Source organism: Equus caballus, chromosome 19 (assembly GCF_041296265.1).
Source record: "Equus caballus isolate H_3958 breed thoroughbred chromosome 19, TB-T2T, whole genome shotgun sequence".
In the NCBI taxonomy this organism is placed as follows: Eukaryota; Metazoa; Chordata; class Mammalia; order Perissodactyla; family Equidae; genus Equus; species Equus caballus.
Window position 1 is genome coordinate 28564078 of NC_091702.1, and position 23490 is coordinate 28587567.

A 23490-nucleotide genomic window follows, 5' to 3' on the forward strand; every position below is an offset into this window, starting at 1 on the left:
ACAAACCCATTTCGGCCCTCCAAAGAAGGAAAATTAAATGGCATTAGTAACAACTAAGAAGTTAGTGCTTGTATGTGATATTCTAAGCACTTTATTAAATTAATGATTCATTTAATCGTCATATCAACTCTGAAGCAGATTTTAATCACGCTCATTTTAAAGATGAAGAAATCAAGGCACAGATAAGTTAAGCCACTTGCCCAAGATCACACGGCTGGTAAACGCCAAGACTGAAAATGGGGCAGCCCACATTTAGCCATTATACTCATCTCCTTCCCACATCAGCAGTTAAGCCAAGATCTCAGACATATCTTATCTTCTCAAATGAGGCTGGAATGCAGTGAGAAAAGGGCAAAACACATTTTCTTAAAATGAGTGTAGTTGTTCAAACAAAGGTGGTGAGGAACGTCTTACTAGGGAATACTGCTTTGGTCGTAACTGTTGAAATCTTTTCTGGTTCTTAAGTTTACAAGACCGTTAAGGTTACAGTGAAAAGGGAGGGATTCTGTTAACTTCTCCAGTGACAATGAGGAAACATTTGGTAGATAGGCAGAATCAGACTTTTTTCCTTATCCGTCCTAACCCTCCCTCACCAGATTTTGAGCTCCTTGAGGGTAGGAGTTATGCCTTGTTATTGTGTCCCTGTCACCAAACCTGAGATAATTCAAGTTTTGTTGTTTTTTTTGGTGAGGAAGACTGGCCCTGAGCTAACATCTGTTTCCAATCTTCCTCTTTTGGCTTGAGGAAGATTGTCCGTGAGCTAACATCTGTGCCAGTCTTCCTCTGTTTTGTATGTAGGATGCCACCACTCCATGGCTTGATAAGTGGTGTGTAGGTCTGTGCCTGAGATCCAAACCGGCGAACCCCGGCCCACCGAAATGGAGCTTGAGAACTTAACCACTACACTACCAGGCCGGCCACTTTTCTTGTTGAATAAGAAAAAAAAGTACTGATATAGAATCCTTTGGAAAGAATTTGAGCTGGCACAGTGACTTTTGAATAATATTTTATTCCAAAAATGTTAATAGGGGCCAGCCCTGATGGTCTAGTGGTTAAAGTTTGGGGCTCTCACCGCTTTGGTGGCCCAGGTTCATTTCCTGGTCGTGGAACCACACTACTCGTTTGTCAGTTGCCGTGCTGTGGTGGCAGCTCACATAGGAGAACTAGAAGGACTTATAGCTACGATATATAACGATGCCCTGGGGGGCTTTGGGAAGGGGGAAAAAATGAAGATTGGGAACAGATGTTAGCTCAGGGCGAATCCTTCCTTGGGGGAGAAAAAGTTGATAGGAAGTGAAAATGCAGTTAAAAGTAATATCTTCTGTGTGTTGAGCCTACTAGAGATTGAGCATTATGCCGGGAGCTGGTGAATGGCAGCTTTAGAATCTGTTTGATTTTACTGGCTCTAGAACCTCAAAAAATGTTGCAGAAAAGAGACAAAGCAAATAAATCAGGAAGAACATAGAAGAGCAAGAATAAAATGACAAACACAGGTGAATGTAGCGATAAAGAAGGTAGTCATACCTTTATTCACCAAATTGCACATATTTTATTAATGCACTGATGAGATATATAAAGCTTACGTTTAGTTGGGTGAGCCCTGAGTAAGCTGTGTTAATGTTTGTGTCTAATTAGGATCATTTAGATACCTAAGTGAATCTCCATATTTTCACCTTCAAAATGAGATGAGAAATATATAAATGTAAAAATGTAGATTCCTGAAATATAGACAAAACTGAAAAAAGGCTTTTCTGCTTTTCGAACCCAGGCTTTTCCAGCTACCATATCCTTGGAGGAGGGACGAGGTTAGGGCTGGGCTGGGCAGTTACCCCCACACCTGACGGGAATGGGATACAATCCTCAATTCTCTTTTCATGTTAAATGAGCTGTTTTGCTCCATCCCTGTGGGAAGCAGACAAGAAGTAATAAGGTAGCAAAGTCTTCCCTAGCCTGGAGACCTCCTTGACCCGTAGCTTTAATCCTTAGGGGTACCCATTCAAACCTCACTTTTTTCTTAGCATGTGGATCCCCTTTCTCAGCCCAAGATTTGAAGATCCAGTCTGGATGGAACAATAATAGGTGGATATTAGATTCTAGTTTCTCTGTTCAGAAAAGCATATTCGTCTTAGATGGGTATTTTGTATTTTTGAGACCCAGATGAATAATAGATACCCTTTTGACTGGGTCCCTGTAACTTTTAATAATTTTGAAATTCTTTTGTGCAGGATTCTTAGGACCCATTGCAACAAAGCGTTTACCTTTCATCAAATATTCAGATACTATGGGCATTTTTACTTTTCTTTTTTTTTTTTAAAGATTTTATTTTTTTCCTTTTTCTCCCCAAAGCCCCCTAGTACATAGTTGTATATTCTTTGTTGTGGGTCCTTCCAGTTGTGGCATGTGCAACGCTGCCTCAGCATGGTTTGATGAGCAGTGCCATGTTCGCACCCAGGATTTGAACCAACGAAACACTGGGCCGCCTGCAGCGGAGAGCGCGAACCTAACCACTTGGCCACCAGGCCAGCCCCATTTTTACTTTTCAAATGGCATGTTAATATAAAAGAAAGCCAAAGTATATGTATATCTTGGGTAGTCCATTGTATAATTAACTTAATACAGTGGATTGGTTCCAGGACCCCCTGTGAATACAAAAATTCACGGTGCTCAAGATCCTTATATAAAATGGTGTAGTATTTGTGTATATAACCCATGCACATCCTCCTGTCTGCCTTAGATCCTCTCTAGATTACTTATAATATCTAACACAATGTATATGCCATGTAAAGAGTTACTATACTGTACTGTTTAGGGATTAATGACAAAAAAAAGTCTGTGCGTGTACAGTACAGATGCAGCCACTGTAGGACTTTTGATCTGCAGTTGGTTGAATCTCGGATACTGAGGGCTATTTTTTTTTTTTTTTTAATATTTTATTTTTCCTATTTCTCCCCAAAGCCCCCTGGTACATAGTTGTATATTTTTAGTTGTGGGTCCTTCTAGTTGTGGCATATGGGATGCCACCTCAACACGGCCTGACGAGCGGTGCCATGTCCACATCCAGGATCCGAACCGGCGAAACCCTGGGCCGCCGAAGGGGAGTACGCGAACTTAACCACTCGGCCTCGGGGCCGGCCCCTGAGGGCTAACTATTCATTTATATCGCTTCTTCTAATACCGTTTCAATTTTGCAGGAACATTCAAGAATCCAGAACTTGATCGAATAGCTACTGAGGATGATCTGATAGAAATACAGGGGTATAAAAACAAGCTTTCTGTCATTGGTGAGGTGCTGTCTCGGAGACACATGAAAGTGGCATTTTTCGGCAGGTAATCTAATCCTTTATTATTCTCAAGGGTAGTTTCCAGAAATCAGTTTTTCTTGGTCATATCCTCAGCTTTGTTTCTGATGTTTCAGCAAGTGATATTCCTCCCACTTTTCTGACAACAGTTTCTGCCTGTGTTAAATGTTAAAGCTATTAATTAGCATGCATATGAACTTGTTCATTTTAGTTGCTGGTATAAAATGAAGCTTTATGAAGGTCAATCATATTTTTAAAAGATGCTCTTCTCTAAGAATTGGCTTCTTAGCCAGTAGTAAGAATAGAAGTACAGATAAATGATATGTATAACTTGTGACTTTTTAAAATTTCTGTTCATTATCGGATGTGTCTTCCAAAAGGATTCTTAGCCACATGGTTCCCAGAAGGAGAGTGGGAAGTGCTGTTTGTTAACTTGACCGTCTGGAGTGATAGTGGTCTCTGCCATAGCTTAAACATTCCTTTAAGGATCCTTTGTTAGCTACCTATGTACCATGCTCTCTGTGAGGCACTGGGGAGTCAAAGACGTGACTAGGCCCATACTTGGTTGCTCAAATATCATGTGCTCTGTATCAACAGAGGCATTTGTTTACTCACTAAACTAACCTCATGGACCTTCTAAGCTATTTCCCATCTTAGAGCTTTAGCACTTGCAATTTCCTCTCCCTAGAATTCTATCCCTTGTTCTGTGTCCGGCTCCTTCTCACTCTTCAGATCCATGCTAAATGGTACTACCTCAGAAACCTTCTCTGGCCACTCTATCTAGAGTGTTCCTTTTCTGTTGTTCTCTGTTAAAGCACCCTGTTTGCGTCCTTTGGAACTTTCCCACGAAACTCTGTTGTTTTGTTTGTTTCTATTGCCTGCTTCTCCCACTTGACCATGTTCTCAGGGCCTTACACAGAGTCTAGTACGAGGTAGGTCCATAAAAGAGGCCCTACCTCAGATTAGGGTGGAGTAGGAGTGGGAGGGAGGAGGGCTCCTGGAGAGGCGATGACTCAATTGTCCTACTTGAGAAGGAGAAATAACTATTAGCTTTGGATGTGAAAAAGGTCCAGCCTGGATTTAAGGAGACGGACATCTCAACCCATCTTGGGATGGGAAGAGTGTCACAGAATTTGGAGCTGTGATTTCAAATTGCCACAAGAAGCAAGAAAGATAGAAAAGGCAAGGATAGCTTTATAGGAAAGATGAGATTTGTTTTCCTCTATTTTTCTGAAATGTATGTTGCTAATATTTGTGTGAGTCATGTTGTCGATTTTTTCATTAAAAGTGGAATCTGATGAAATTTTAACAAAATTTGAATTCTAAAAAAGTTGGTCTTAGACCCAGTGAAAGAAGAAAGTTTTTACTGTTATGTTTTGTTTTTCATGATTTTGTATATTCATTCTTCAGGACAAGCAGTGGGAAGAGCTCTGTTATCAATGCAATGTTGTGGGATAAAGTCCTCCCTAGTGGGATTGGCCACACAACCAATTGCTTCCTGAGTGTTGAAGGAACTGATGGAGATAGAGCCTATCTTATGACAGAAGGATCAGAAGAAAAAAAGAGTGTGAAGGTATGATATTTGCCCTTTAGCTGCATAAGGTACCTGAAGTAATGTTCTTAACTTGTTCTTTCTTTTGTTTTTGTTTTTTGAGGAAGATTAGCCCTGAGCTAACTACTCCCAATCCTCCTCTTTTTGCTGAGGAAGACTGGCCCTGATCTAACATCCATGCCCATCTTCCTCTACTTTATACGTGGGATGCCTGCCACAGCATGACTTTTGCCAAGCGGTACCATGTCTGCACCTGGGATCCGAACCGGTGAACCCCGGGCCTCGGAGAAGCAGAATTTGCCAACTTAACCACTGTAGCACCTGGCTGGCCCCTTAACTTGTTCTTTTGAAAAATTTTTTCATAAGATGTCTGCATCGCTGGAGATGGAAGAACCATTAATATTTCTATTCATAGCTTTCAGTGCCATCACTAATATTTTGAATTCTCTAAAATTCTTTTGCTTCAGAGCTAAATTGCTAGAAGAATAAAACCTGTCCTTAACTTAAAACAAAAGTAAATTAGAGTTAAAAGTATTAATTTTTTTAAACAAGGTTCCCAGGAGAAAGAACATTATTGAACTGTGTTGTTGCTGTTTAATCTCAAATCTTGTCTTTTTTGTTTTAAAGATTGGCAGTTGAGCTAACAACTGTTGCCAATCTTTTTTTTTTTATTTTCTTTGCTTTTTCTCCCCAAATCTCCCCAGTCCATAGTTATATATTTTAGCTGTGGGTCCTTCTAGTTGTGGCATGTGGGATGCCACCTCAGCGTGGCCTGACAAGCAGTGCCGTGTCCGCACCCAGGGTCCAAACCAATGAAACCCTGGGCCGTCGAAGCCGAGCACATGAACTTAACCACTTGGCCATGGGGCTGGCCCCTCAGATCTTGTCTTTTTAAAGAAAACTTTGTTTAAAATATTGGGCTCTGGAAACTATTTTAAACTATTTGGTTTAGTTTGTGCAGTCTGCTTTGGCAGCTCAGGGTTTGCCAGTTCGGATCCCGGGTGCGGACCTGACACCAGTTGTCAAGCCATGCTGTGGCGGCATCCCACATAAAGTAGAGGACGACTGGCACATGTTAGCTCAGGGCCAGTCTTCCTCACAAAAAAAGAAAACTTTGTTTAAAAAGGTGGGCCCTGGAATCAGTTTTTGACACCTCTGTGCCTTTAGTAAGTATATTCATGAATAAATGTTATAACTTTATCAGATAGGGGCCAATGGCAGTTCTCTACTTTTCATAAATTTCTTAAGGAATTCTGTGCCCTAGGTTACTTCAGCCAAAAAGAAAGAAAGAAAGAAAGAAAGAAATTAGGATGCAAGATGTTGACTCTGAAGTGAAAGCACTTGGTACAGGCACTGTTTCTCACTATGGTCGCTTTCTCTTAAGTCTTAAGAGCTCTCTCACAAATGCAAAAGTTCAGTGTTTGAAGATCCATGCCATTTTCGTTTTTGCTAAACTAGGTGAATTCATGGGTCTAACTCTTGTTCTGTGAGTTTGCTGTTTGATCCAGATCAGGTAACTCTATTTAATACCCTTCAGATTAGTTATGAGGAATAAATGAGATGATATTTATGAAAATATTTTTTATACTTGTAACCCATACAAAGGAATCACTTGCTTTATAATCAAGACTTTTTATCAAATCAGAATTCAAACTGCCTGTGGCTTTAGATCCTCAAAGTCAAGTGTGTGTGATATTTTTAATCATCTCATTTTTCCTGACCTGTGCTCTCAACTTGCAATCCTCTTCCTTCATGCTCTTTTACTCCTCTCTCCAAAATTTAAATTTGTTTTCCTCAAGTAATGACCTGCTTTAAGGTGTAAATAAATTGAGTCTCGTGCTGTAATGGTTTACTTAGTAAAAGAAAGGCAACAATAATAACTAACACTTGATGGCACGCTTGCTGTGTACCACGCACGATTCTAAATCCTTGGAGTAACTCGAACCTCATCACAACTCTGTCAGATAGGTGCTCTTTTTATCTTAATTTTATAGGTGAGGCATCAGGATTTTAGTACAAGTTTAAAATTCTATCAAAAAGTTTATGAAAGCGAGCAAAAACACCCTACCTAACATTGTCACTATGGAGATTCACTTCAACCCTGATCAGTGCTATTGTGCCCATTTGAAAATAGATGTTTCCCTTTAAGATTTGATACAAATCACAAATGAACCATAGAGGAATGTGTACCAATGCGCTTTCCTTGGTTATTAGTTTTGTCTTAAAGCCCTTTGTATTTATTGTATAGTTAATTTAACACACGCGAAAGGTATTAAATTAATACATTAATAAATATATATGGAAGTCATCTTGAGAAACAGAAATACTTCAGTGAATTTAAATGGAAAGAGAAGGCATAGTCGTTGATTTCAAGCAGGCTTATGGGAATAAATAACTACCACTGAGAAAAATCCTTTATTAAAAGAGAATGTATTGAGCTTCTCTTGTATCACCTTGGTCTTATTCCTAAGGTGTTTTAAAATCTATTTTAGTAATGACATAGCTTCTGTTTTCCCCTCTTATTACTAAGCAATACACATTTGTTTTAGACAATTCAGAAAAGACAAATAGGCAAAATGAAAAGAAACTCCAAAATTCGCACCCTTCCCCAAACCAGTGGAAATCCTTTGGTATAGAGTTAAATTTGTCTTTCTCTGTATTTTTTAAACAAAATGGTTTTATATCATGTGTGCTATTTTCTGATTTTCTTTTTTTCTCTTAATATGTTTTAAATTTCTTTTCATACAAACCATATCAATTTCAGGGGTTGTGTAGGATTCCATTGCCAGAGTTCTGTTTGTTGAGCATTTAGAATGTTTCTGGCTTTGATTGTCTTTGCAGAATGGTATGAGTAAACTGTTTTAAGGATACCAATTTTTTTTTCTATTTGGTAATTTTTGTAAAACTCAGTTTCTCAAGATTGCTCAGATGGTTTTATTTCAAATTATTTAATGTTCTGCTTTTTGCACATTTTGCAAAAATAAATGTACCAAATCATAGTAGTTTTAATTTTTATTGAATTTTGTTATAAGTAGAGTTTTGTTTTTTCTTTCCCTCCCACTGTAGACAGTTAATCAGCTGGCCCATGCCCTTCATATGGACAAAGACTTGAAAGCTGGCTGTCTTGTACATGTGTTTTGGCCAAAGGCAAAATGTGCCCTCTTGAGAGATGACCTGGTTTTAGTGGACAGGTAAAATTACCTATGAATTGTCATTTTCTCCTTGTAAATGTTTCATAGAATAATACTGCTTGCTTTAGCATGTAGTACATAGAAATTTAAAATGTACAGTCGCTGCTTTGTTCCCGGTTGCTAGATGGTTAAGGAACACATAAGGTATGGGCTTCTGTTTTTTAATGATTACATAAAAGTGCCAATTTATCAGTCTAGTTCTGTTACAAGAAATTTCAAGGATGGCTACTTTGATTCTTTCCTAAGACCGATGTTGTAGTTTGGGTAAGTGGCTGGGCCTCTAATTGTAGGTATCTAGATAACTCTAAGTAGATATTTTTTTAACTAGTAATGTGTTTCAAGTACAGTAGCCCCTGTTATCCAGGGGGATATGTTCAAGACCCCCAGTGGATGCATGAAACTGTGGATAGTACCAAACCCTATATATTTTGTGTTTTTTCCTATACATACCTGTGATAAAGTTTAATTTATAAATTAGGCACAGTAAGAGATTATGAACAATAACTAATAATTAAAATAACAATATACTATAATAAAGGTTACCATAGATCTCAGCAACCTCAGCGTGCGATGTTTTTTCTTTCCTTATTAAGTCAAGAGCTTTCACCTTTTCACTTAAGGGAATCATTTTATGGCTTGTCTTTGGCATATCCGTATTGCCAGCATCACTACTCTTGTGCTTTGGAGCCATTGTTAAATAAAATAGGGGTGACTTGAACACAAGCACTGCGATACCTTGACAGTTGATCTGATAACCAAGACGGCTACTAAGTGACCTAACAAGTGGGTAGCATATACACTGTGGATACACTGGACAAAGGGATGATTCATGTCCAGGGCAGGACAGAGCAGGACAGAGCGTGAGATTTCATCACATTACTCAGAACAGCACACAATTTAAAATTTATCAGTTGTTTATTTCTGAAATTTTTCGTTTATTATTTTTGGACTGCACTTGACCGTGGGTAACCAAAACCTGCAACCTCAGATAAGGGGGGACTACTGTAATCAGCAGAAGTAGTTCAAATGAGAGAAAAGATGCTTGTGAAATAGAAATAATTTGGTTTAAATATAATATTGCCTAATTAATTTTGTGTTATTTCATAGACAGACTATCCATGACCCTAACCTGTCATCTTGCCAACTTGTCGCAGGATACATAAAGCCAGTATATGGACAGTTGCACTATAATTTTTATAGTATAGATTGTATATTAAATTTATGTCTAGCAGAGGATGTTTTACTTTTTTTTATTTATGCTTATAAGCACTTAAACTTCCTTGAGCTGTTCTGGAGATAGCTACTTGCACTGTCGTTTTTCATTATGTATTAGCCAATTTTTTTTTTTCAGTATTTATTTTTCAGCCTTCCAAAGCATAGAGACTTAAAAGATTAAAATGTTGATCATGTTACTTGCTTTGTCAAAAATCACAAGGTTGTCTTTGGTAAATAAACTTTTTTTTAGCATTTAAGTTGTCAATTGGATAGACTTTGGGACTTCCTTGTCAGCAAAATAAACATATAGAAGTATCTAAAGCACAGATTCTTAACTTGCCACAACTTCTCTCTTATAGGTGAGAAAGTAATTTAAATCTCCTAGGCTTCATACTGATGACTGGTAGAAATCCTGTCCTTTAGGCTTTACGTAACTCATAAAAGTTTAAAATGTTATCTTTCTATGTTCCAAATTTTCTTTTCAAAAAATATTATATAATACAATTCTTCTTTTATTCCTATTAGTCCGGGTACAGATGTCACTACAGAGCTGGATAGCTGGATTGATAAGTTTTGCTTAGATGCTGATGTCTTCGTTTTGGTTGCAAACTCTGAATCAACGCTAATGAACACGGTAGGATTTAATCATACTATTATGTTTGAGTGGTAGGAAATGAGATGGTATCTGTTTTAATTCTGAAAAGTGATGGAAGTCCAAATTATGGATTGGGAAGATCCTCTAATATCAAGGGTGAACAAAGGAGTTGTGTTTGCATGGGACCAGAAGGGCTGAGTGTTGCCAGCATTTCAGTAGCAGTCTAGCATTTGATGGCTCTAGCTTCTAGAGGATCTTTGAGTTGAAGGTGTGATATGTGTGTGTTGTTGACATTCACTGTGGTTATTTCCCAGTTTCAGAAGGAATGGGCTGTTAGGACATTGGCTTAAGCCTCTTGAATAAAATGTAACACCCTCACCCCACCCCCCATCTGGCAGGCAAGGCTTTTCATATTTTGAATTTTGTCAACTTTTTCCTTTTCCAGTTTACCTGTGTACACTCAAAGCTGCTGTCAGACTTACATTGCTTATGTGAATGTCTAGAGCCATACTCATCCCAAATAAACTTTCCAGAGTTTAGATAGCTGATATCCAAAACTAGAGTATAATTTTTAAAAATTGTCATCAAAAGTATGTAAATGGCCAAAGGTCATCATAACCTAGGTGTTACCAGCAAGACCTCTGTTTTGTTACTGTATCACTGTGCCACTGTGTTATTAGTTTGTGTGGCCCGATCTCTGTCACATAGACGAGCCTGATTTGACAGTGCTGACAGTTGTTTATAACCTGATGATATAAAAAATTAATAAATGTTTAAAATCTGTGTTGGAGTAACCGCATTATTTGAACGTTGGATAAGCAAACTTTGATACACATTCTGACTTTGGTGCCTCTGTTTATGCTTTTCTTTGCCCCCAATTCTTCCCCCTCACATCTTTTGTTTTCTGAAAAAGCCCTGTTATCACTACTTTCAAGCTCATCTTTATCACCACTTTCTTCAATATGGAGTTTTTCCTAATTTCAACTAGATAGTCTCCTTCCTTTGAATAATCATAGCTTTTATTTATAGAGTTTATGGCACATACCTTTCTCTGTTGTTTATTATGATGTGTTGTGCACGTGTCTTACATTGTTATTAATTTAGTTAGTCTAAATAGTAAAAAAGAATTGAGGTTGATTTTTGAAAATATCGACCATCGTGTACAGCAGTACCTTTTATGTCCTGCATATAGTAGAGAGAGATGAATATTTGTTAAATTGATTTGCAAAAAAGACTCATGGCAGGAGCAGGCAAATCTTCACTTTTGCCGTCTTATATTTTAATTTTCCTATCTTTGCAAAGTTTAATGCTCAGAGTGCTTTGGTCTCCTTTATCAATGAGTGTGAATCTCTGTTGTCTAAATGGTTCAAACTTTTAGATGAAAATAAAGCTTTAATTATAAATGTAAATATAAGAGAGCTTTTAAAAGTGAGCATACTATTGGGTATTTGATATTTTTCAGGAAAAACAGTTTTTTCACAAGGTAAATGAGCGACTTTCCAAGCCTAATATTTTCATTCTGAATAACCGTTGGGATGCCTCTGCCTCGGAGCCAGAATACATGGAAGATGTAAGTTATTTTTTTCCCTTAAGGTTTGAAATACAGTCATGTAGATAGTTATCAGAGAAAACAACATACCTTATAGAACATCGGAAGCAGTATTCTCTTACTTCAGAAAAGAATATAATTCTAGAAAACCTGAAGTGGCTATGTGATAGAAACCAGAATGTTAAGCTACTTTGAAGGCACGTGTGTTTTAAAAGTGCTATGTAATCATTTTACATCTTGAAACTTCATTTCTGTTTGTTTTGTTTTAATTTTTTATTGAAGTATAACATAACAAAAGTATACCAATCGTAAGTGTCCAGCTCAGTGAATTTTACAAACTTAACAGACTTGTGTCAGGATCCAGATGAAGAAGCAGAATATTCCTAGGACCCTAGAATCCACTCCTTCAAGCCTCTATCCTCTCTCCCAGGGGTAACCACTTATTATGACTTCTAACACACTGGATTAATTTTTACTGTTCACCTTCATGTAGCAGACTCATGTAGTATTTACTTTTGTAAAGTCGGGTTTTTTGCTCAGTGTTACATTTGTGATATGCATCCATAGTGTTGTGCACAGTTGAAGTGCATTCTCATTGCTGTATAGTTCATCCTGTGAATAACTGCAAGTGATTTATTCATTCTGCTAGTCATGAGCATTTGGGTAAATTTCCTGTGTTTAGCTATTGTGAATAATGCTGCTCTCATAGTCTTATGTATGTCTTTTTGGTGCATGTATGTATGTATTTCTGTTGAGTGTATACCAGTGGTTCTCAGTGTGAGGAATTGGCTGATTTTGACCCCCAAGGAATATTTGGCCATATCTGAAGACATTTTTGGTTGTCACAAGAAGGGGAGTGTGCTATTGGCCTCTGGTGGGTAGAGGCTAGGGATGCTGTTGAACATCCTATAGCACAGAACAGCCCCCTCAACCAAAGATTTATCTGACTCCGAATGTCAGTAATGCGGAGATGAGTGATCCATGGGTGTATATTTAGGAGTAGAGTTGCTGGACTGCAGGTTAAGAATATGCTGTTTTAGTAAACATAGCCCAAGAGTTTTGTTTTTGTTTTTTTGTGAGTTTTTTTTTTTGAGGAAGATTAGCTCTGAGCTAACATCTGCTGCCAGTCCTCTTTTTGCTGAGGAAGACTGGCCCTGAGCTAACATCCATGCTCATCTTCCTCTGCTTTATATGTGGGACACCTGCCACAGCATAGCTTGACAAGCGGTGTGTAGGTCTGCACCCAGAATCCGAACTGGCGAACCCCAGGCTGCCAAAGCAGAATGTGTGAACTTAACTGCTGCACCACTGGGCCAACCCCCAAGAATTTTCTAAAGTGCTTATAAACCAGTTTATACTCCCACCAGCAGATTGAGACTTCCAGGTGATTTATACACTCGCCAACACTTGGTATTTGTTTTTCTTTTTCTTTTCATTTTAGTTATGCTGGTGATTTTAGAAACTTCTTGTTAAAAAGAATAGAGTATTTGGCATTTGGTCTCTAAATAATGTTTATTTAATTTGCTTGATACTGCTTTTTCTGATTTTAATAGCAGTATATGTTTATTGTAAAAAATTTAGAAAACATATAAAATTAAAATGTATACTATCCCATCACTGTTCCCATGTTATATTATTTGCTTTCGTTCTTCCCCTCACCCCAAAACTGGAATTTTGCTTAATATGAAGCTATATATCCTACTATTATTAACTCTTCTTTTATAATCATACTTTCTTTTTTTTTTAAAGATTGGCACCTGAGCTAACAATTGTTGCCCATCTTCCTTTTTTTTTTTTTTCTGCTGCTTCTCCCCAAATCCCCGCAGTATATAGTTGCCTATCTTTTTAGTTGTGGGTCCTTCTGGTTGTGGCATGTGAGACACCGCCTCAACATAGCCTGACAAGCAGTGCCATGTCCGCGCCCAGGATCTGAACTGGTGAAACCCCAGGCCACTGCAGCGAAGCACGCAAACTTATCCACTCCCCCACGGGGCAGCCCCTATAATCATGCTCTTTCAAATTGGAATCTCATTTAATCATCAGAGAATTAGGAAATATCACCCACAGATTGTTCTTCCCTTTTCTTATTTAGCTTAATTTTATTAAGTCTTTAGATCTCTTATCATAGCCATAATGCTAAAGGCTAGTAGTAAATCCTAACTAACTTCTAACGCTTAGTCCTAATTTTAATACCCAAACGCTAATCTTAAACTTGACAGTGCAGCTCTAATCCCTAGCTAGTGCATTCTCCCCAACTTTAATTCTCAATGTTTTTGAGGAAGAAAAATATGCTATTTATGTTCTTATTTCAAAATAAAAATAGCTTCATTGTAGCAAACTTATTGTAGCACTTATTTTCTGATTTCAAAGTCATTCATAGTTTCATTGTAGAAAATTTGGAAAATAAAGCATAAGGAAGAAACAAAAATGCTACCCATTTTTGTGGGTATGCCTGCCGTCTATTTTAAAGATTTTATTTTTTCCTTTTTCTCCCCAAAGCCCCCTGGTACATAGTTGTATATTGTTCGTTGTGTGTCCATCTAGTTGTGGCATGTGGGACGCTGCCTGAGCGTGGTTTGATGAGCAGTGTCATGTCCGCGCCCAGGATTCGAACCAACGAAACACTGGGCCGCCTGCAGCGGAGTGTGCGAACTTAACCAGTCGGCCATGGGGCCAGCCCCCTGCCGTCTATTAATTTACGCAAATATATGTACACACACATGATTTTTTGTAGTGTAATCATGTACTTCCTTAATACAGAATTAGAAACCTTTCCCCATGCTAAGAAGTAATATTTGTCTACAGTATGTTTTATAATGGAATGGTCCATCAGAATTTTAAATTAAATGTTCAAAGGAAGAATCATTAAGAGATTTCCTGTCAACAAATAACAAACTTCATTTATTAGAATTTTTGGATTTGCTAAGTATATGGGAACTATTACTATAATATCACTATAAGTGGAGTTTAGGCCTGTAACTGTCAGTTATAATTATATTTGTTTAATTATTAGAATTCTTTTAATACCCTATTTTTCTCTAGGTACGCAGACAGCACATGGAAAGATGCCTACATTTCTTAGTGGAGGAGCTCAAAGTTGTGGATCCTTTAGAAGCACAGAATCGTATCTTCTTTGTTTCTGCAAAGGAAGTTCTTAGTGCTAGAAAGCAGAGAGCACAGGGGATGCCAGAAGGTGGTATGTATTCATTATAGATTTCATTTGAAATACAAGTATAGGTTACAAAAATAGCATGGTAGAAATCTTATCTTGCTATATATACTGTGTTTTAAAATCTTCACCTAAATATTACAGGTGGGGCACTTGCTGAAGGATTTCAGGCAAGATTACAGGAATTTCAGAATTTTGAACAAATCTTTGAGGTAGGAATAATGTGAATGTATTGGCTAATAGAAAATCGTAACGTTGGTTGGAGAGTGATCATAGTCTTTTATTTTCACTGTTTATCTTTGTCAATAACCTTTGCTATTATTTAGCATAGTTACTGACACAGGTGAAACAAAGAAAGTTTGAAGAAAGGAAAGAAGTTCCTGCAGAATGGATGATCTGTAAGAATTGAGAATTAAAGATTATAATTTTTTCCTTACTCTTTTTCCTTATATATTTGTATGTAAATGAGAAACTGTTTTCTGATATTACTTGTGCAATGAGTGAAATTCTCTATATTCAATAATTTGGGGCAAGATTAAACCAATATAATTGCCATTGGAATGGATTATATAGCAAAGTGAAGATCATCTTTTTTCTTTTGTACCATACTGTTTATAGAGAGATTTAGAGCATACTTAATGCCATTTGACAGAAGTTTATTACGTTTCTAAACTCTTGTCACATATTAATTCTCCACATTGTATGCCAAAAGTCCTTAACAAACTAATGAATACAAAAATAATTAAGATACAGGTCCTGTACTTGGTAAACTGGCAGGAACTACTGAGGCACGTGAGTAGCTAGTGTGTGTGCAGCCTTGGGGAGAGCAGATACTTTCTTAGGTTTCGATGTAGTTCTTTTATTCAGAGACATTAAAATTCATCCTACATTTGACTGAAAAGTTCTTGAGATGTTAATCTTCTAAATGCTTATGTAACCCTATTTAATCCTAGCTCTGCTTAGATTGGTATCCACTGCTCACCCACGAATCAACACAAAGATTTCAGAACTGAAAAAACTTGCGTTTGTAATTATTTTTCCTTATAAGTAATAACTGCCTTAATAGTAAGGACATGAGCATTAAATGTACTTGGCAGAATTTTTTAAATTAAACATTTACTCACTATCCTCTATCTTTAATTTGGTACAAGGGAGAGAAACTATTAGGTCGATGAAGACAAAGTGTTTAAGAAAGAGAACCCCAATACCAGCTGTCTTGGTAAGATCTCTGTTTAGAGGCCCCTGGGATATCAGCAGATGCCTTCTCAAGCTAAGCCACAGGATACATGAAGTCCCAGTTACTCAAAGACCATTGTTTGTTTTCTTTCCCTTTTGCTTTCATGAGAGATTTAGTGCTCTTCTCACTCACTCTTACCAGTATTTCATTCATGGAGAAACTACTGGGGAGAGGATCTATTGTTCTGTTTCCCTTGTCTGTCTTTCTTTATTGACCTTTTCTTTCTTTTTAGTGTGTGTGTATGTGTGTGGATATTTGTCATTGATTTCCCCTACCAAATCACATACTGATCTGTTACACATTTATGCCTCTTTCATATTGAGTACTGGTACAGATTTTGCTTTCCCAGAGTATCTCCTTGAAGAGGTAGGAATGAGAAGAATACAAGATGTCCTGTGGTGCATGGTTCCCACACCTGGCTGATCCTGAGAATCACATGAGGCGCTTTGGAGAACTGCAGACTCCTGATCTAGCCCAGAGCCTGATCCAGTGGGGCTGGGGTGGATCTAGGAATCCGTATATATTCAAAACTCCCCTGTAGTGATTGATTGCACTAATCGGGCAGACTTAGGAACTATTCTTTTGAATGTTTTTTCAGAAGAAAGTTGGCAGTTCACTTTTTTATTGCAAAAGTTCGTTTGGGAATCTGAAAAATATGTTTGGAAAAAAGCTGTTTATGAGTAACAGCTTTTACGTACCGTTGTGGAGAATGTCAGGCTTTAGAATTTGAAATTTTTGTTTAATTAAAACTATGTTAGATCTAAAATGAGAATCAACTAGAAATTATTTCAGTTTACCTAAAGAAATAATCAGATGGGCAAAAAATTTTGTCTAGATGGCCAAAGCATTTTTTGGTGATTACGTTGACAACTCTTCTCAACTTTTTTCCAAAGCTGAAATTTGTTACTTCTTTAAATCAATTTTGGTAATTTATGATTTCCCTTAAATTGATTCATTTCTGAGAATTTATAATTTGGTAGGGTAAAATTGTTTTTTTAAATCTCCTGTATCCTTTCTCACTCATACATGTATACATATACACATATATGTATTTACATGTATAAATTAAATATATATGTATGTGTATTTAACCTTAGTTGGATTTGCCAGTGATTTAATTGCTTTGCTTTATCCTCCAAAGACCCAGCCCCAGCCCTTGGTTAATCAATCAGTGATAAATAGTATTTTTTATTCTTTAAAATCTATGTTAATCTTTAAACATAGATTTCTTTTGCTTTATACTTTAAGTGAAATTGTTTTTTTGGTTTTTGTTCCTTAGGAAAGAATTTAGGGCTATGAATTTGTCTGTGGATTTAGCTTTGGACATGTTCCATGCGTTTCGGTATCCAGTTTAGTTTTCATTATTTATTAGTTTTTAATTATAGTTTTTGGCATTTCCTGTTGAATACAGGAGTTGTTAAAATTCAGATGTTTTGATTCTTTTCATCCAAATTTTGGTTATTAATTTCTTGATTTCTTTACAATGTGATGACAAGAATGTGGCCTTTATACACATTTTCTCTTTGCTTTTAGAATCAACTTTTTTTTGTAGTCTTGTAAGATGATTTTGTGAAAAGAAAAACTGTACGAAGTTCATCATTTTTATCAAACAGTCTGATATTTGCCATGGACTTCTTGAGATTCATTTGGTTCCAAAGGAGCTAAGTATTAGGAACATTTAGAGTACCAGGTTAAATAAGGCTTAGAAATTAAATCAGGGAAAATCAAGAAAATCAATGTTAATTCTATTAATATGTTTTCTTACTGTTTTTTAACCCATATTTGCACAGGTATTTATTCTGAAGGCAATTTAGAGATCTAAATTTAGTATAGTTTTGGTTTATAATGGGAAAGAGTTATAAGATAACTCTGCTAAAATGTCAGTGGATTTGTTGTAAAAGACATTCCTGGGACCACTGGTGAAATTTGAAAATGGACTACTGCGTGTTAGGTTAATAGTATTGTCCCAGTGATAAATGTTCTGAATACAATAATAGTTTCGTAGTTGGCTAAGAAAGTATCCCTGTTCTTAAGAGACACATGTTAATATATTTAGTAATAAGGTCATGGTGGCTGCAGTGAATTGTCAGATTGTTCAACAGGAAAATATATATATATATATGTATGAAAATGTATGTGTTTCTCTCTATATAGACATATCTATGTATTTCTCTCTCTATCCGTATGGAGAGAGAGAAGGAAAGATAAACACATGAGGCTGAATGTTAACATTTGGTACATTTACTTGAAAGGTATATTGTATATTGGTGTTGTTACACTTTCCTGTCAGTTTAAAATATTTCAAAATAAGTTGGGTGTGGTGAATAACATGTTATTGGGTGTTTGAGGTTGCTTACATCAAGGGGACTTGACAAGTTTGTTTTATGTTTCAGTTACACATAAATATTAATACAATATTTACAAACATGTAACTATGATTAATTACCAGCCAGCTTCTTTAGCTAGTATTAGAAAATCAGAAAACTCTCTTAATTGAGATGTAATTATTGTTTTGGTTCTAAATCTTTAATAGATTTTAAAACAGCCTACAGGATACTCTGACAAGACGAAATTTAAATTGGTTTGGTGTAGTATTTTAAACTTCTTGGAAAGTTAGAGTTCTTGATAAAATAAGTGTGGGAACTGCTGCGTGCTATATGTGTTCCTGTGGAGATTTGTAAGCATATTAGTCTATTAAGGGCGCTGAGAAATAATTCAGTAGAGAAACTTTGTTAGCATTTCCCATACTTATTTCAGAATAGAGTATTTCTTTTGCAGCTTGACTCTGAATATATTTCTGATCATTGGGAACATCAGTGTGGGGTACTTCTTAATTAGAATAAGATTGCCTTTTTCCTTTATACTTATTCACTTGTGTAGTTTTGAATCAAGGAGTGACTTTTATATTGCCTACTAACTTTTGGAGATCTTTTCTTTTCTGTCTAGTCTAGCTCTAATACTGTGCTGTCGTCTATAAATTTTGGGTCTTCATTGCTGATATCTAGATCTGCTTCATCGAGGAACATAGAATTTCTTTTAAGCTTTTTTTTTCTTTTAGAAATATTATTTTGCCTTTATTATGGTTTTTTTGTGGAGGTTAATTTGCCAATTTATGAGATACAGTTATTTAAAGTAAAATCAAAGCTTTGTTTTGGTCATTAGAAAATAAGCAGTTTATACCTTAAATGTTTAACTTAATATTGCATAGTTATTGGTGGTGGGTTTTGCTTTGGCATGTACAGAACAGGAATATTGTAGCTTCCTACCACTGATCTGTTTAGGATTAGTGATACTGAATGATGTATAAATGAGCTGAGCCATGAGGAAAAGTCAGGCTATGCAGTGAAAAAATGGGCTCTGAGTTAAGGCTTTATAAACTGTTAACTAATGAATTACCTCATGTTCCCTATAGCTAAAGAAATGAGTCTGTTTTGTTTTGTATACCTCAAACAAAATACAGAAGAGGGCAGCTACAATAGCAAAGAGATTTTAAAAGTCTTTTCTGTCTTAGTGAAGTGAATAATCATTTTAGAGATGTAAAAGCTAAGCGTAAGTTATAAATAGTACATTGAATGAACGTAACATACTAATGATTTCAAGATAAACAGTACTAGAGTATTAAATGAATACCTTTTAAAGCCTGAAAGCTATTTATTTTGATGAAGGATAGTAATTACTTTAGAAAGTAATTACCACAATTTGTACTAGTTATGTAGATAAAGAAGTTCAAGAAGATGAATTCATGGAAATATTGGATAGTTGGGGCATAGTCCTAATTTTTAAAAGTTTATCATAGAAAATAAACAAGGCCTCCTACAAAACATCTATTTTGTTATTGATGTCGTGCTAGCATTTCTTGATTATTCAAAGACCGATAGCATTTCTCTGTAAATACTTGTAGTTTTCAAATGTTATGTCAGTATAGAATTTGATTTTCTATGAAATAAAAAAGGCCACTTTTAACTTAATTTTGCAAACATTCAGTGATGAGTCACAGCAAATATTTTAAATAACAAGTAGCATGTACATATTGAAATCGAAACAAAAATTTCACAAAATAAACATAGTAATTCTGATGTGTTTCTTCTATTTTAAAAAAACACTGAATATGAAACACTAATTGATTTGTACAACTATTAGTGCGTTAGGAGCTGTAGTGGCTTGAAGGTGAAACAAATGAGACGGAGCATCATTCAGACCTGTATGCACACACTGTAGACCAGTGACAATAACAGGATTATCTTTGGAATAGCTGTAGATATTTTTCTGTAAACGATTTAAAATATCGCTTAGGTTGTTAAAGAGTAGTTTTCAAATTGTTCAAGTTTTAATCTGTAGAAATCCTTTTTAATAACCTTATGTGAATCATATCATTCAACTAATTTTTTTTAATAAGGTAGAATTCAAATTTATAACTCAATTAAGAACTTCATTAGGTTATCGCAAGTATGAGAAAAATCAAGATAGATGGATTAGAAGTAGATTACAGGCGATCCAAATAAAATTTGTAATTCTAATGAGGAAACCTTTTTTAACTTTGAAAGTAGTACCCTGTTTATTTTTAAAAGTATTATAGTCAGAAGACCATTGCACATTACTGTGTAAAATTACACAGATATGAACTTGCTGTTAAAGCCCTTTTTACTTTTGAATCCTTGTAATTTTTTTTAACCTTTGTAATTTTAAGTTGTGTTTATCATGCACTTATTTTCTATCCTAATTTCTGTTTTGGTTAAATTAGAAACAGCAAGTTTTTGTGTTTAAATTCCTGAAAATGTTGTGATGGAATTACAGTAATGTGTTATGGCTTGGGCCCCTCGCAGGAGTGTATCTCGCAGTCAGCAGTGAAAACAAAGTTTGAACAGCACACTATCAGAGCTAAACAGATACTAGATACTGTGAAAAACATAATGGATTCAATAAACGTGGCAGCAGCAGACAAAAGGTATGAATTCATTCTACTGCAAAATAAAAATTTTAATTTTTTTGTGTGTCAATAGGAATTCTTTAGACAAAGGTTTCAAATTGTTATAAATACTTTCCACACTAAAATCAACCTTGTGGGTTTAGCTGATGCCTACTTAGATGGTTTTAAATGTATATTTGAAACTAAATATTCTGCAACCTTTGAACACATCATTTACATTCCCTGGATCTCAGTATTCTCATGTGAGAGTTGTGATTTTAAAATGTTTACTGGCTTTATAATATCTTTAAAGTGGTGGAAGAACCGTTTCTTCAGAATTTTTTGAAGAGGTCCAAAACAGGTGACCCTCTTCTTTATGTTCACCCTGTGACCCATCTTTCACGTATTCATACACTGATACCTTGAAATCACTCTTTTATGCCAGTTATGGTTTTTTATTGGATGGTAAACAAACGAAGGGATATTACCTGCCAGCCAGAAAGTCAGTTTGGTAAGCACTACCCTATATGTCATATTGTACTGCGTGATTTTATCCCATTTGTTACCTTATAAAGATGAAAATGAATACACGGAAGTGCCAGCACTAAAGGGCAGTTCACACAAACTTGGTACACTTGAAACAAAGATCAAGATGTTAGATGTGACAAACGTAATGATGTTAAGCCTCAACTGAACCTTTAGTGGGCTTAAGCCAATCAAAGGAAAGGTATAAATCCTCAAAGATTAAGTCCAAGATGACATAACATTGGGAATTTTAAATGTATTTGATCTTGCTGGGGACAAAACTCCACTCATATCTTGTCTAAGTCTATTGCTTGATTTTGACACTTTTGCAGGATGCATTATATACAGAATTTAGAGAATTTCCAGCATATAAAATATAAGGGTGAGAACCCAGAGTCTGATCTCAAGCCCTGTACAATGTTTATATGTAATGAGATTCTGTTGCCGTTTATATCCCTTCCAGCTCAATTGCTTTATTATAGTAGCCAAAGTGAGTTTTTGGTCCACTGGGTTGACTTTAATATTATTAAATTAGAAAAATACAGGAGGGGCCGGCCCCATGGTCTAGTAATTAAGTTCACTGTGCTCTGCTTTGGCAGCCCAGGTTCATAGGTTTGGATCCTGGACATGGACCTACACCACTTGTCAGCCATGTCGTGGCAGCAACCCACATATAAAGTAGAGGAAGACTGGCAACAGATGTTAGCTCAGGGCTAACCTTCCTCAGCAAAAATAAATAAATAAATAGGACATTGAACTAGACATGGCGCAAAGATGATGTGATTTGAGGATGGTTTCTATAATCATAATGTCTTGGGAACTTTTTTAGCTAAAGGTGATCTTAAAAGGATCTCAGGTTTTTGTTTTCCTGTATCATCGAGGGGTTGACAGATTTTCTGTAAAGGCCAGATAATAAAATATTCTAGGCTTTGTGGGCCGTAGTATCTCTTGCAACTACTCAATTCTGTAATTGTAGAGCAAAAGCTGCCCTGTGGACAGTAGGTACATGGATGGGCACAGCTATATTCCAAGAAAACTTTAATAACAAAAACAGACAGCTGGCTGGGTTTGCCTTGCAGGATGTCATTTGCTGACCGTTTATTAAATAAAGTCAGTATTGAGTTCCATTTTGACTGTTCATATCTGTGAAATATTTGGAGATTTAGAATCTTTATTAACCCTCTGTGGGATTCAGGTGCCACATGGGCAGAGAGACACAGTAGTTTATATCTGATCATCTGTAAAATATTTTATCAGTGAAATATTATTTGAATCCTTTTAGATGTTGAAATAGGTTTTTTTATTCTGTCATGCTAACAGATGGTTTAATACATAAGTGAGTGCCCTTGCGTAGTTGTTTTGGGACTTCAGTATACCCTGAATATTAATTACTTTTCATGCTGTAATAGGGTTTATTCAATGGAGGAGAGGGAAGACCAAATTGATAGACTGGACTTTATCCAAAACCAGATGAATCTTTTAACACTAGATGTGAAGAAAAAAATCAGGGAGGTTACGGAGGAGGTGGCAAACAAGGTGGGTGACGGTAACTTTGTGGTTAAAATATCTGGAAATGGAAATGTTTTTGATAATGCTAAAATGTTATCCCTGTTACCTTAAAGGAATATTTTGTTAAATTTTTCTCAGTTTGATTTCTTGAGTAGTTGGTAGTCTTGTTTAATTTTTTAAACTCTGATTTTTTTCCTATCTTCAGGTTTCATGTGCAATGACAGATGAAATTTGTCGACTGTCTGTTTTGGTTGATGAATTTTGTTCTGAGTTTCATCCTACTCCAAGTGTATTGAAAGTATATAAAAATGTAAGTTAAAAGTTACTCAGTTTCCTCTTCTTATTCTATACTCTTATTTAGTGGTGTAGACATTTTACTGTCTTCGTGGCAGTCAGTACACAAACTGTTGTATCGCCTGTGCACTCTTGTAATAAATATAAACTACATTGTCTATAGACTACACAGAAAACTTATCCTCTTAGAATAAGATCATTTTAGCATTTACTACTTTTTAAAAGTTTTTATAAAATCTGCATATGCTCTAGAGAAAGAATAATGTCGACACTTACCATTGTTAACAGGAGTTAAATAAGCACATAGAAGATGGTATGGGAAGAAATTTGGCTGATCGTTGCACCAATGAAGTCAACGCTTCAATGTTTCAATCCCAGCAAGAAATTATTGGTAATATTTACGTTCACAAGTTCATGTGTAGTTTTTTCTTTCTTTTGTTGGTAAAGGA

At 36.0% G+C, this 23490-nt stretch overlaps 1 protein-coding gene across 4 annotated transcripts in view; it reads left to right on the plus strand.

Moving 5' to 3' along the window:
- Positions 1–23490, plus strand: part of MFN1 (mitofusin 1) — a 34548-nt gene that overhangs the window by 1444 nt on the left and 9614 nt on the right. For all 4 annotated transcript variants that reach the window (XM_005601821.4, XM_001495170.7, XM_070243285.1 and 1 more), the window contains exons 3-13: positions 3192–3327; positions 4710–4872; positions 7918–8042; positions 9783–9891; positions 11315–11422; positions 14444–14597; positions 14715–14782; positions 20631–20752; positions 22648–22774; positions 22953–23057; positions 23330–23432. In XM_005601821.4, coding sequence (XP_005601878.1) covers positions 3192–3327; positions 4710–4872; positions 7918–8042; positions 9783–9891; positions 11315–11422; positions 14444–14597; positions 14715–14782; positions 20631–20752; positions 22648–22774; positions 22953–23057; positions 23330–23432 — 1320 coding nt within the window. The remainder of the gene's footprint in view (positions 1–3191; positions 3328–4709; positions 4873–7917; positions 8043–9782; positions 9892–11314; positions 11423–14443; positions 14598–14714; positions 14783–20630; positions 20753–22647; positions 22775–22952; positions 23058–23329; positions 23433–23490) is intronic.